Genomic DNA, 14,160 nt, shown 5'->3' on the forward strand with positions numbered 1-14,160 from the left:
TAATTATCAATAATTACCGCAAATTATAATTACAATCGGATTTATACAGGTATACGAACTTGTCGACAGTCTAATTAATTAATCTACTGCTTGAAAAGTTTAATTATTCATTGATTCCATTCTAATGTATTGCAATTATTGGCTGTCTATTTATAACTTCATCCGTACTAAATCATTTTAAATAATCAAGTTATTTGTGCAATTGTATTCATAAGTTTACTCGATTTTTTATTGACATCAATTTGTATAAAAATTAACAACTAAATTTATATTAAATACTTGAAAATTTTTTCTGCTTGACACGAAAACTGCTGACTAATTTATGATATTATAATAAATATTTTTGTCATATTTATATTGATGGCAAGTTTCTCTGGTACATAAACTTAATTTTGGTCTTGGTACATCAAATCAAATGTAGCAGAAGCGCAGTAGGTGAAAAAAAAAAATAAAGCCCAAGTTGTCATGTGGGAATTCCCGTAGCGATTGGACGTACAATTATTCTTTTTGTCTCCCTCGAAAATCGCGCAGACCGACAATAAAAAACAGTCCAGTCAGCGGGGCGTGGACCAATAGTATAGCGTGTGATAACCTGAGGCAGTCTTATCCGCGCACACTCAACGCATTTTTACATTTACCATTTACGTTTTTCGCTTACAATACAAAACAAAAAAAAATAAAATAAAATAACAACTTACAGTACTGTACTGTAGTCAACTAAAATACTTGCAACCCCCGTACGTGCTTACAAAATCGCGTGTCTTGTCTAGACTTTTATTCACTTCCACCTAAAAAAAAGTATTTTTATATATAAAACTGGAAACCACAGGCGCGAAAAAAAAATTTATTTTACTTGATCATTTAATTTACGACAATTGCTTTCGTATTTACATAAAACAAATAATTTTATCCATAGAAATTTGATCTTTTTAAAATACTTTGAAAAGGAGTGGTAGCGAAAAAATCTAAAATATAAATATGTAGTGTTTAGGTGAAGTCGGCTGCCCAATTTCAAATTTCAGTGAAGAAAAAATTTTTTAAAATTGAATTTTTATTATTTACAGTGGAATTTAGAGTCCAGTTCCAGTGGAGTTTTGAGGACATGATTGAATACATATTTAAAAAATTTAATTTTTGTCAGTTAGTATATTTTGAAATTGGACATCCGAAGTGTGCATGAGCTCATTGAAATAATTGACGAGACACTTTAAAGAAATAAAATAATACCGAGTAATAAAAGTAGCAAAAGCGCAATGTGTATGAAAATAAAGTAAAAGAAGAAGAAGAAGAAGAGGAAGGTTTTTGGCGGATAATAGAGGGTGGTGAAGAGGCAAGTCAAGTGAATAGAGACGAAGAGTGAGTGAGTAAATTTTAGCGCAGGATAATGAGGAAGACAGCAATACTACCTCGGTTAACGGGAGCGGTAGTCGGTATAGGACAAAAGCGGTATAAAAGCCGAAGATATCAGTATCGCGGCGGTGTAATCAGCGAGCCACGCCCATCAGCACGAAGCTTACTCCGATCCGCCCATTGCAGCAATTACACCCCAAAGTCACCCACACAACTGGTAACGGTTACGCTTTTAGCTATATACCAAGACACCAACCTATTACATTCAAACTAAACTATTATACATATACATGTATATATATATACAATATACTATATACTTTACTACCCCTAGTCGCTACTGCTTCAACGAGTAATTTCATTCTATAACTGCATTAAATTTTATTATCGTAAATTTACTTACTCGCATATTTATTTAAAATATTATCACACTTGTAAATGTCTGAAAAAAAAAAAATTGTTAATTAAATTTATTGTTAGAATAATAATAATTTATAATAATTGGTCTGTAGATAAATGAACAAGTAATCGAGTGAATAAAAATACGAGAAGCGAGAAAAATCAGGACGGGAACCCTCCTTTTAGAAAATACCGCCCGGATGTTTCCCACAGTCGCCTCGGGTGCCAGACAAATCACACACGTCCATATATACACATATATATATCGGGACAATTTACCCGATCTACTCCAAGTGGCCGTGAAATTGCACAAACAGTCGTTGCCCGTAGTCCTTGATCGTATTATAGCCGGCTCTCGAGTTATAATGCGCGACGAATCTTTCGAGATGTGATCTACTGACTGAACTCTCATTTTCCTCTTTCTTTATTATACTTTTTTCAACCTAATCGAAAAGAAAATCTTTATCTCGGTCATTAATTTACAATGGATAAAATAATATCTGCATATTTATTGTCAAGTAAATAAATAAATTTAAAATAAAGTAAATTAATAAGAGGCGTTTTTACGATCGCAAATCACTGATGACAAATTACCAGGGTATTTTTTTTTTCTATTGTCATCTGTATAATGTATGACGCGCGTGGCTAAAGTTTGAGAAACTTTTGTGTCCACGCACCCAATATATCGGTTAACCGACTTACACAATTATATTATATACTGTATGATACTACAAACTATATACAATACAAAAAAAAAATATATATATATATAATACTCCAGAAAACCTTATGGTTGAGACAGAGTACTTTCTTATATTTCTAGTATTTTGTCATAGTGTTTGTACACAATTCAACATTGTAACTGACAATATATACTCACCGTACAATACAAGAAAACATATATATATATGTATGTATGTATGTATGTATATGTATGTAGAAATGGTATGAGAGATATAACTTTGGATGTCATATATTGAATTGGAATCTATTCCGCTCGTGCTGTCGTACATCTCTTTTCTCATGTTCATATATATATGTATATATGTTATATTATGCCTTTGACCGCATACTTCCCGCAGAGTTTCTCGTACTATATACAAAGACTGTCCCATTCATCGGAGTAAGTTTTTGCTACCACTTCCATCCGGAAGAAAAAATAACAAATCTTCTTATACGCATTATTATTTTTTTTTCTACCACTCAATATTGATATTTATGTTGACATTGTCAACATTTATTGTCATACCAAAGAGACCTTGTAATCTTTCCGAGTCACGTGCCAGTAATTAATTTAAATTACATTGAGAAAAAGTAACTTTCATTTTAAAAAAATTCATTCTCGACCCAAGAAATTGATTTTTTAAAAATTTCCCATGTAAATTTTTTTTATGACTGAAAAAGTCAGAATTATTTTTATGGCAACAAATTTTCGGAAAAAATTAACAAATTATTCTATAGAAATTTGAAAAATTTTTTAGATACTCACATATTAAACTGATTTCAATGATTCAAAATTTGTTAATTTATTTATAAAATACTGTAATTCTTTTAATCAAAAAATCATTATATTAAAAATTTTAATTAATTAATTTTTCTCTCTTAATCTAATGACAGTAGAGTATATTTTTTTTTATAATTTTCAAATAAATAAATTAACATAAAACGTTATAAAAATAAATGTGCATAGGGCACGTGAATATTTGCTACAGATGTGTTAAGTTCATAATATAACACATAAGAGAGAATAGTGACATTGTCACAGAGCTGGGCGTGGTAAAAGTATAAGATGATTTATCTCTTTCTCATCGTATCGCGTTAACGTAAACGGTAACTGTCGAGTATACCAACACAACAAAACCTAAATTTAAGTCATACGAGTGGAGGATATTAACTTAAATTATTACCACATTTATAGATGGTTCAGCTACTCCATATCTATATCTACACATACATCCATACGTTTAATTCATTTGTATATTTGTCCATATAAAAATATATATATACATCCATATGTATATTGGATTTAATAAGCTATAGCATAGCAGCATGTAGCTTCTCGTTGTCATCACCCCTCGGGGTTGCGAGCTAAGGGATGGATGCTTTAGGCTTTTTGTATACCAGTGTACCAATACCCATACCCATACTCATATTCATACCCAGCAATGCAGTAATGGTAAATGGCAAAAGAAGTCTCTATAATAGTAAAGAGTACAATGAGTAAGCGCATGATGGTCATTAACCCCCATGATCGATGAGCTATTATAACAACCTGGTACATAAGTTGATATTAAACGATATGTCTCTTCATTTTATTTAGTTTCATCAATTCATACTACACTGAAAAAAAATTAATTCTTGTATAAGTAATTATTCTTGAGTAGTAAATCAATAAAAATTGTTACATTATTAATTCCATAGGGTAAAAGTACCATTTTTTATCACTTTAGCCAGCTTTGGCCACTTAGAAATTTTAAATAAAATTATTTGTAAAATGTCATTATTAATTTTAAAATGTATTCGAAGACACTTTTATCACAGTATTTAAATAGAATTTTTTTTTAATACTTTTTTATCAATTAAAATAATGTATTACATGTCCAAAAAAGGAGCAGTGACCGTAAATGGTACTTCTACCCTATTTAAATTTAAGAATAATCTTTAAGACAGAAGGAAATTTATTCACAGGACTCCGAAAAAAAGGATCAGATCTCGAGCTGAGCTTAGAACTCTGATTAAGAAAATGATTTTGAATGAGTCATCAAATTTTTTAACTAAAAAAACATTTGATTTAAAATTTCCAATAGTATAATTTTTTATAAGAAAAAATATAATATTTCTAAAAGTTATTTTTTCTCTCTATCACACACAAAAATATTTAATCTTTTACTGTGTTATAAATCTTCTTTTAAATTTAAATTATGAAATTACTTGAGCGATTTAATGTAATTGAATTTCGAGAATAATTTAATAACTTGAGGATTCGAAATTTAAAAATGATCAATTGGGGTTGTAAGTTTGAATATATAAAAAATAATAATAATAATATAATATAAGTAAATTACGATATGTTATGTAGAGTATCGAGGATATTTTGTACGATTATGCTCATGGCATATGGGCAATGTCACGCCCACGAGTTGCACATGGCATTAAATTAAAACTGAAAGTAACTGTCGGCTTATGTTAACTCTCCGTCAAGTCGTTTCACTTTTCACTGGGAGATACGATCCTTTGAATTTTGAATATTGTGCTACACAATATGCTACAAGTTTTTCGGTAATAAACTTAAATAATGTAACACAATAACTATAGACTTATAACTCGTGAACTTGAGACCAAGTTGATGCTTAACTTAAAGACGGATGCAAGATTCAAACTTTTGTTGTTGCGGTTGTATTGTGAGTGTCTAACACCTTGTCTACAGACCACCTTTCAAAAGCTGCTTTTTTGTACAGTTGCACAACAGACGATCGAAGATGACAATTGACTATTGACAATAACTATTGCCCTCAGTATCGCAACCGATACAAAAAATACAAGGGCGTGATTCAAGATCTGTATAGACAAATTGTCAAAATAAATGACTCGATGACAAATTTGGAGTACACATCACTAAAAAAATAATAAATAAATAAATAGTTATTATTTCAAATTTGTAACATTATTTATTGCATAAGTTTGGAGATAAATTTATATATATCATAAATAATTATTGTACCTAAAATTATAGTTTTGCATAATTTTTTTCATGCATTTTTAAATCTATGTAACTATACAATGCCATACATCTAGAGCTCGCTATATCACTACATATTTATGTACATCGCAATAGGGTTATATATTTGATGCTCGTTTTACAATATAATATATGCATTTATGAGCATTTTTTCTTTATTTACAGGTGTTAACTTTTTAAAGTTCATAACATTTATGTATATATAATGATAATAATAATATATATAAATATATACATCAATAAAATGCTCGCTGTAAATCCACATCATCACCTTTAGTTTGATTGCATTACGTATACATAACTGTCTGATGCGAAATTCGATCAATAAAATATAATCTTATGCTTCTGTAGAATGAGAAGAGGAAAAAAAAACAAAGAATGATAATAATATTACAATCTTTAACGATTCAATCACTTGATAACTGAATCCGCTTAGCGGAGATGTTGATCAGATAAAATATGTATCGTAGTAAATGATGCGACGGGTGTGGCCACAACATACATTTTAAATTTCAATTTTCTTTGTTCGACTGTTTAAAATATAAGTAATAATAATAATAATAATAATTATAATAATCGTTAAAAGTCTTGTTCTGTTGATCGCGACAAGCTGCTTTTAAAGATTGTTTACCAAAATGTAAATATAAATTTAAATAAAAATATATATGTATTATATATAATAATATTTATATCACAAAATGATAAATAATAAATCCTATAAGAGCATTGTTAGTTACATAGAGATTATATTTGGTAAAGAAATAAAATTAAATAAAAAAATCTTAGCATTAAAAAATGTATTGCTATACTTTAGAAAAAAAAACATAACTAATGTTAATGATAATTAACTAGAGACTAATTATATTCAAATGCTCAGCTATCTTCCTGGTGTACTCTGTTGGTGGACTGGTACTGCAGTGAAAGCTCGTAAGCCGGCATTGGAACCTAATTGGTGATTTAGTCCCGAAATACTTGAGCCTAATCTTAGTCCAGCGCTGATGGAGGGTGAGTTCGTGGACCTATTGGGCGCTGGTTGGGGGCATTTTTCTAGATGGTGATGGTGGGAGCGGACTGCAAGCCTGCTGACGTGGACGGGAATGGGCACGACGATACGTGGTCCATTACCAGGCTGTCCATTGTGTCCGCTACGTCCGACAGAACTCGCGCTGCCGGCTGTCAACCCAGCTTTGACTCGTTTCCACTTAGCGCGCCGGTTTTGAAACCAAATTTTCACCTGGACCTCGGATAATTTCAAGGTGTTGGCAATATGCGAGCGCTCTGTAAGACTTAGATATTTTTTCGCATGAAATTCGCGCTCGAGTTCAAGTAATTGCTCTGATGTAAAAGCTGTTCTTCTTCTTCTTGCTTTGCTATTACTTGCCGCTGTGGATCCTGCTGAATTTGATGACTCTCGTCGTCCACTTACGCTGTCATTAACACCCTCGTCGTCACTTTCAGCTGACATTCTACCGCTCTCTGAGTCTGAAATAGATACATTATTATACATTTATTTACTTTATCTATATCTTTAACTATTAAGCTTTTAAATTATTAAGACACTGATATTGTTATCAAATCTCATAATTATTATAATGGACTTTACGAGATATATTCATAATTACTTTAAGTGATAATAACTAGGTGTTAATTTAACTATTAACGCGAGAGATATAATTATAATTATAATTGAAAATTTTTCAAATCCATACTTTAAGTACTTAACTTATCTAATTACTAAAGAAACAAATCAACTAATTGATATGACACATTTTTCTATCGATATCGATATCTTATAGAGTTCCGTCAATTAAATTTATCGGCTACGTCAAGTACTTTTGATTTAATAAGTATAACACGTCAATTATACTGAATTTTACGTATAACAATTAAATTACTTATTAATCGTAATTTAAGTAAAAAATATGCATTTATTAATTTCGTAAGACTTAAAAACGTAATTTATTTAATTATCAGTTAATTAATTCACTGATTAATGTCATATATTTTTTAAAGCGCAGGAAAATTTTTGATTTTATTTTATTCTAATTACCAAAATCAATGTGTGGTTCTATTATATATATTTTTTTTTCTTATAAAAAGTTATATATTATAATATAATGACCGATAACTTGGCAAAAGTAACTTATGAGTTAAATAACAAATCTAACATTTCTCTACGACTTTTATTTCTTTATAATAATAAACTTTTATAATAAAATTTAATTAGTAATTAATAATCCGTATGAAAAAATTAAAAATAATAAAATTTCAAATTTTAAACGACTCTAGATTTTGAGTTGATAATTTTTGAATTTAAAAAAAATTAAATATGAATAAATTTTCAACTGAGTACTTTGTAGGCAGTAAAAAAAAAGTGATTTGATATTGATAACTTGAAGAACCACAAAAAAAAAGATTTTTTACTCTGCTCCAAATTGGTCATAAACAAAATTAAGTTTAAAATTTTTTAACTCTAATTTTTTCAGTTTAAAAACTGATCAACTCAAAATTCCGAATTGTCTTAAATTTGAAATTTAGCTTTGAATTTTTTCGTAGCGAATCTTTTTCCTAAGGCTGATTATTAATTATTAATTAAAGTCAATTAGAAACAATTTATTTGAAGTTCACTATCACAAATATTTTTACAAAAAATTTCTTTACACAGGCAATAAAAATGATTGTTATCACTTGTTAATGATAGTAAAATAATAAATACTGAATTATCGTAACACATTAGTAAGAAAATAAATAAAAATAATCGTTGTTACAGAACTGTATATTATCTGAATTCAGCATTGGCATATCTATTTATTTATTGACAAGATTTCGATTTACAAATTAATGTAAAGCATCTACTTGGATTCGTATCTACGGTTCAGTGTATGTTAAACTCTAACCATATATATATAGTGTGAAAATACATATATAATATGTATTAACAGACACATGTATGTGAAGTATAAATGTCAAAATAAAAGCACGTCTTTACACTATAACGACAATTGTCGATCGATTCATACAAGCTATAATTCAACATACATTCGGACCATATATCGTCGAGATATAAATGTAAGAAGAATAATTAAATAAACTTTGAAAGGAAAAATAACCAAGTCATCGAGGTGCTCATATGCTATATATATATAAAGATAAATTAAAGAAAAAAAAATATGTATGATATTGTATAAATGTAAATGTAGTTTGACATTTTAATATAGATTTATTAAAGTGCTTAAATTAGTAACGATTTTAATTTTTAATTTGATAAAATTTAATTCAGGTTATCGTGCAATTTGTGGATGAACGACTTATCCTGTTTAATAATTAATAATACCACCGTCGACATATTACTTTCAACCTCGTTATATTAATTGAATCTTCCAGTATTATATCAGAGTCACTTCTCTTGGTTTAAATGAATAAATAATTTATATAAAACGGTTTCAAGTAAAAGATTACGTTTTTAGATACCTGAATGTACCCATCACGAATTTTCGTTGAGTAATATTATATATCGCCGAGAGTATATTAATTTTACAAAGTTTATTTAATAACTTATTTTGACCTGAATCGGCTGAATCAACTTGAGATTACTTATTTTTTTAATATAGAAAATATCAATTAAGTTTTAATTATTCATAATTTAAATAATTTATTTATCGCTACTCAGTTTCATATTTAATGGATAAATAATTCATTGCGGATGTGTACTGACATTTTAATGGAATGTTAAATTAATTATTTAAATTTAATTGATAAGCTTCAGATAAATTGTCAGACGATCTGACAAATTTAGTCAGTAATGTGTCAATATTTTTATTGATCCAACGGAAATGGTCATTTAGAAATTTTTTTGTTGACTTTACGTATTTTCGGGGATGGCTCGTGATCCTCCCATGTCATGTCCAACGCGATGGGGTCTCTTGCAATTTAGTAAAATACAGTAAGTCGTAAAAAACAACGCAGATGTTATCAGAAAATTTGGAAGTTCATGAATGTTTAATGGAAAGTTTAGTTTAGAAAAAAACGGTGAATACTTTTTTTTTTTTTTTTTTTTTTTATTTGCGAGAAATTTAGTGCGGTCTATTATTGGAATTCAACCTGAAATTTTTATTAAAAAAAGTTCTTTTGAAAATTTTAAATGATGTAAAAATGAATGGATTATGGTTCGTTTCCTTGACGGTATCGTTTATTGTAACTACTTAACGATTTGGAGTAATAGCATATTAATACATCACACCGACGTAATCGTATTATTGGGTGTTAAATAAATATTTTATATTATAGATCAATGGAACTTTATAACTCTAATAACTACAATGTCGTCCCAAATAATTTATTTGTCGTTATATAAAATAAGGTTTTTTTTTAATTATAATTTTCTCAAAATCAATTTTTTTTTCAATTTGTACACAGAAAAAAAGTATATCAGCCCAAAAATATTTTTTGGTAGAAAGAAAATCAAAATTTTGTCAGATCAAAAAAAAATTTTTGTCGCCTAAAAAAACTTTTTTTTTATCCAAGAAATTTTTTCTTGAAATAAAAAAAATTTTGACTTTTCTTATGGGTTGCAAAAAATATTATTGGGTCAGCGTATCCTTTTTTTGTGTAGACTGCATATTTATACATGGCAGCTTAATTTTAAGACTCAGTAAAACTCAATTTTTTATTTTTTTCAAAATTTGTCTCTCCAAAAATTAATCTGATGATTTTAACTCCAATAATAATTACAGTTTTACATGGCAGCATGTTTTTGAGCGCGAAATTGTAAAGATTATATTATTTTTACGGCATTGCAAATATTACAGTTTCAAAAATTGAATCAAAATGTCTTTCAGTCATTTTTGATAAAATAGTATTTTTAATTTAAAAAATTGATCGTTCTAGATTATATTGCGTCTATTACTATACACAAGTTATAATAATTACAGTGTATAGACTGTAATTTTTATAAATCGGGTTTGAAATGCTCATCTACTATTTAAACTATGATTTATAATTTTTTTTTTTTTTACCGCTAAGATTTGAAAATATTTTATTTTTGAGTGAGACATTTTTAAGAGAAAAGAATAGAGTATATGTAAGAGACATTATAAAGTTTAAAAATAAGATCTTAGAAATTTGGCAGTGACTAGATTTTGAAATATGAACAGCAGTTTATTTTATTAATGGGTGAATTTTATCAATAATGAAATAACTTTTAAATTAAGGAAATAGTAATTCATTTTTAAAGATTATCAGTAACGACCAGACGACCTTATTTTCTGAAATATGTAAACTTGTGATAGTGCTCTCTTATTTCTCTATTAATCTATTCGTTCTCGAATGATTCTGTGTCATGTATAACTAAATATGCCCGCGATTTCGTGCTCAGCGGAAGTAATTAATGATGACATAAAATTCAATTGTGAAATGTATTTGGAATAAAATTTATATGAGAGTTAATAATCATGAATCGTTATCATAGGGAGTAGAATGTTTAAAGTTTAAGATTATTTCCATTCATCTATTGAACGGGAATTCGATAGCAATTAAATTTTTTACATTAGTAAGTTTTTATCTATGAAGATAAAAATTCCTTTTTTTTATTACTGAATTTTATTTAAAAATTTTTTTTCTTTTTATGAATTAATTTGATAATTATTTTATTAATTTTAATTTTTTAAAAAATCAGTATAATAAAAAAAAAGGTGGGAAAAAAAATGATTTGAAATAAATATATCAATTTTTAAAATTATCAACTAAATTTAAAAAATGATTTTTTTGTAATTCAACTTCATTCATTAACGATAATAGTTTCTTAATGCATCCAAGCTATTAAGTTATTCGAATTATATGTTTACTTTTAAATTTACAATTACTTTAAGATAATTAGACAATTGGTATATTAACTAATTGATAATAATTATTAAAGTAATTAAAAAGATATTATTGAGTATCTACATATCCGGTAATTGTGACATAAAATCTCTGGCTTCAATTTTTAAAAATTAAACTTAAAAAAAAAAAATTGATAAGAAAAAAAAATTAATGTCTGTCGTATATCGGACAATTAAGTTTATAAATAATTAATTAAGAAAAAATAGACCAATGGTATAGCCATTAACTATTTAACAACCAAAAAACTACAAAAAAAAGTTTTAATAGTTAAAATGTGGCAATAAATTTTTAAAAAATTAATAGAATTAAAACAAAAAAAATTTTAAATCTATTGTACCAATAAAAAAATAAAACAAAAATGAATTGATGAATTCGTCGAATTTTTTTGTTAGTCTCGCATATAAATTTGACCTGCGGCACTACATCAATGAAAATATAATCGGTCATTCATGTCTCGTAGCCATAGGATACGTGATTAACGATAAAAAACTATTTTTTTTTTTTTTTTTTTAAGTACTAAGTATGTGTTCCAATGTATTGCGACACATTACTAAGTTTTAATGTACTCAAGTAATTAAGTACTCGAAGTAAATTATTTTTTTTCCCTAATTATGTCTTCTAATTATCTTGATAATTACCACATGTCGATATATGAGTTATCAGAGCCTTTGTTACACTTAAATAATTAAATTATAAATATATATAATTATACAGACAGGTACTTGATACTTAATTAATTTCACGCAGAAAATAATTATCACTTATAAACTACGACAGTACAAAGTAATCAGTAGTCAATTACAATTTAAACTACACTCTAAAAAATTGGGCGTGAATTCGGAGTGATTACGAATTTTGTTTAAATCCGCATTCACTCCGAATTTACTCCGGGTTCAGGCCACAAATTTTTTACAGGAAAATTCTAGACATTTCTTAGTAATTCTAAAAATAGATTTCTTATTGTAATTAACAAAAATATATAAAACTAACCGTGTTGTGATTTAGAGAGATACTGAACTGGAGATAAACTTCCATCATCTTCTTCACTGTCAGTCATTACAGCGTTATTGTTAATGTTGCAGGAGGAATCGCGGTGGCCAGGATAAATGGCACCTTGTAGATGATGCTGAAGTCCAGTGAGACTTAAGTTTAAACCATTCGAGGATAACGGATGATTATTTTGATGTGAGGGATAGTTCGCCGACGGATGTGGTGGGACCAGTGGTCCACACGTTATGCCACCATCACCACCATGAATCCTCATCGGTAACCAATTGTATGCTGCACTGTACAAACTTAATGGCATTGCAAATCCTGTAATTTATAAAATTATCATCCATTAGTTATTCAACTAGTTTATAAAAATTAATGTCTTAGAAATCGATTTAAATTTAAAACGCAAATTAATTATTCAAGTATCCTCATTTCATTCATATAGAGGTTTAAATTTCTACCAATTATAAATCCAATAAATGTCTCATTAAATATTTGAATGTAATTTGAAATAAATCTAGAGCAATTACAAGATTAATAAGAAAATAAAGAGGCAGAACTTTATAACGATTTTTAATTTACTGAAGAAGTTAATTATTAAAGAATTTAAAAATAAAAAATGAACCTGGTAAAGCACTGGAGACTGTAGCAAGACATCGTTGCTGATAAAGTAATTCTCTCTCACGTTCAGACTCATCATTAGCCTTTAATTTATTATTATTTGAATTATCCACATTATTTATTATTTGTCCTCTATTGCCAATTAAACTTTCTATAGTAAAAGGTTTTGGCGCAGGTCTTGGTATTATTTCCATTGAATCTGTTTCTTCATTAGTAATGTCTGAATTTTTTTTATCTTTTTCCACTTTTTCCATTTTTATATATTTTATAATAAATGATTACAAAATCACACAACACATTTAACTTCACTTATAAAATTCACAGTACACATCTTAAATTGCAACATTATTTTATTTTAAATAATTAATTATTTAATTAATTATAATATTACACGAGGTAACAGTTGAGTAAAAATATAAATACACAGTTAATATTTATTAAATCGAATTAATAAATAAATGTCAAATGGACATAATGTTAACGCCAAGATAGCTGGCGGATGACTGTCGCGATGCATGCGCGAAATCCCCGCGTCAACCGCGAGTAGGTTTATACACAGCACATAATGTATTGTGTAGTTTTAAGATAGTGGGGATAGAATAAGAAAAACTCGCGGTAAGCTTTACCCCCAGTTGAAATATACCGCGAGGCGTGGCCAAGGTCGTCGTGGAGGGATCGTTGATTGGACCAGCATTAACCAACGGTATCATTGTTATTTCAACGGTGAATCGTAGTCGCCATCTTCAGTTCGCGATATTCTCTGTACACTCTAGACTCTACTCATGGATGATTGAGGCTGCTAAATAAATTTTCCTTGTGGAAAAAAAAAATGACAGTTATTGTTATTGTACAAGTCGATTAAATTCTCATTTACAATTACCTTCTCCTTGTAATAACTTGTAAGGTAATTCATGTCACACAATATCAATAGTCAGTAGTCAGACCACAAAGTCTTTATTAAAATTTTTATAACAACTTATATCCAGGGTGTCAATAATTGACACTTTGCCAAAGTGGACACGGCCTCTATTATTAATTTATTTAAATTTATATAAAATACGTCCGGTTGTAAAGGATAAAAATTATTTACTGCTGTCTCATACATGATTACTTTAATTATTTATTATTTTTCTTTTGCCCATGTGCGTATTATACTTGTGATAATAATTATTATCATT

General features: G+C 28.2%; 1 protein-coding gene and 1 long non-coding RNA gene across 2 annotated transcripts; both read right to left on the reverse strand.

Annotated features, from left to right (window-relative positions):
• Positions 1-3,889: 3,889 nt before the first annotated feature.
• LOC128667638 (uncharacterized) lies at positions 3,890-5,020 on the reverse strand. Its single transcript, XR_008403583.1, has 3 exons — positions 4,815-5,020; positions 4,022-4,089; positions 3,890-3,945 (listed from the first exon to the last, which is right to left on the reverse strand). It is a non-coding gene; the product is annotated as an uncharacterized LOC128667638 (long non-coding RNA).
• Positions 5,021-5,418: 398 nt separating this feature from the next.
• On the reverse strand, positions 5,419-13,507 carry LOC103578109 (homeobox protein GBX-2). Its single transcript, XM_008559064.2, has 3 exons — positions 12,987-13,507; positions 12,359-12,682; positions 5,419-6,970 (listed from the first exon to the last, which is right to left on the reverse strand). The coding sequence occupies exons 1-3, from the start codon at positions 13,234-13,236 to the stop codon at positions 6,366-6,368; spliced, it is 1,179 nt and encodes a 392-aa protein (XP_008557286.1). The 5' UTR covers positions 13,237-13,507; the 3' UTR covers positions 5,419-6,365.
• Positions 13,508-14,160: the final 653 nt, after the last annotated feature.

This window comes from Microplitis demolitor, chromosome 4 (assembly GCF_026212275.2).
Source record: "Microplitis demolitor isolate Queensland-Clemson2020A chromosome 4, iyMicDemo2.1a, whole genome shotgun sequence".
Classification (NCBI taxonomy): Eukaryota; Metazoa; Arthropoda; class Insecta; order Hymenoptera; family Braconidae; genus Microplitis; species Microplitis demolitor.

Excerpts from the sequence above, each read along its gene's own strand:
- LOC103578109 (XM_008559064.2), bottom strand. The coding sequence starts at position 13,236 with ATGGAAAAAGTGGAAAAAGATAAAAAAAATTCAGACATTACTAATGAA. Across the intron at positions 12,683-12,986 it reads AGTCTCCAGTGCTTTACCAG|GATTTGCAATGCCATTAAGT; the intron begins GTTCATTTTTTA and ends TATAAATTACAG. Across the intron at positions 6,971-12,358 it reads TCTCTCTAAATCACAACACG|ACTCAGAGAGCGGTAGAATG; the intron begins GTTAGTTTTATA and ends TATCTATTTCAG.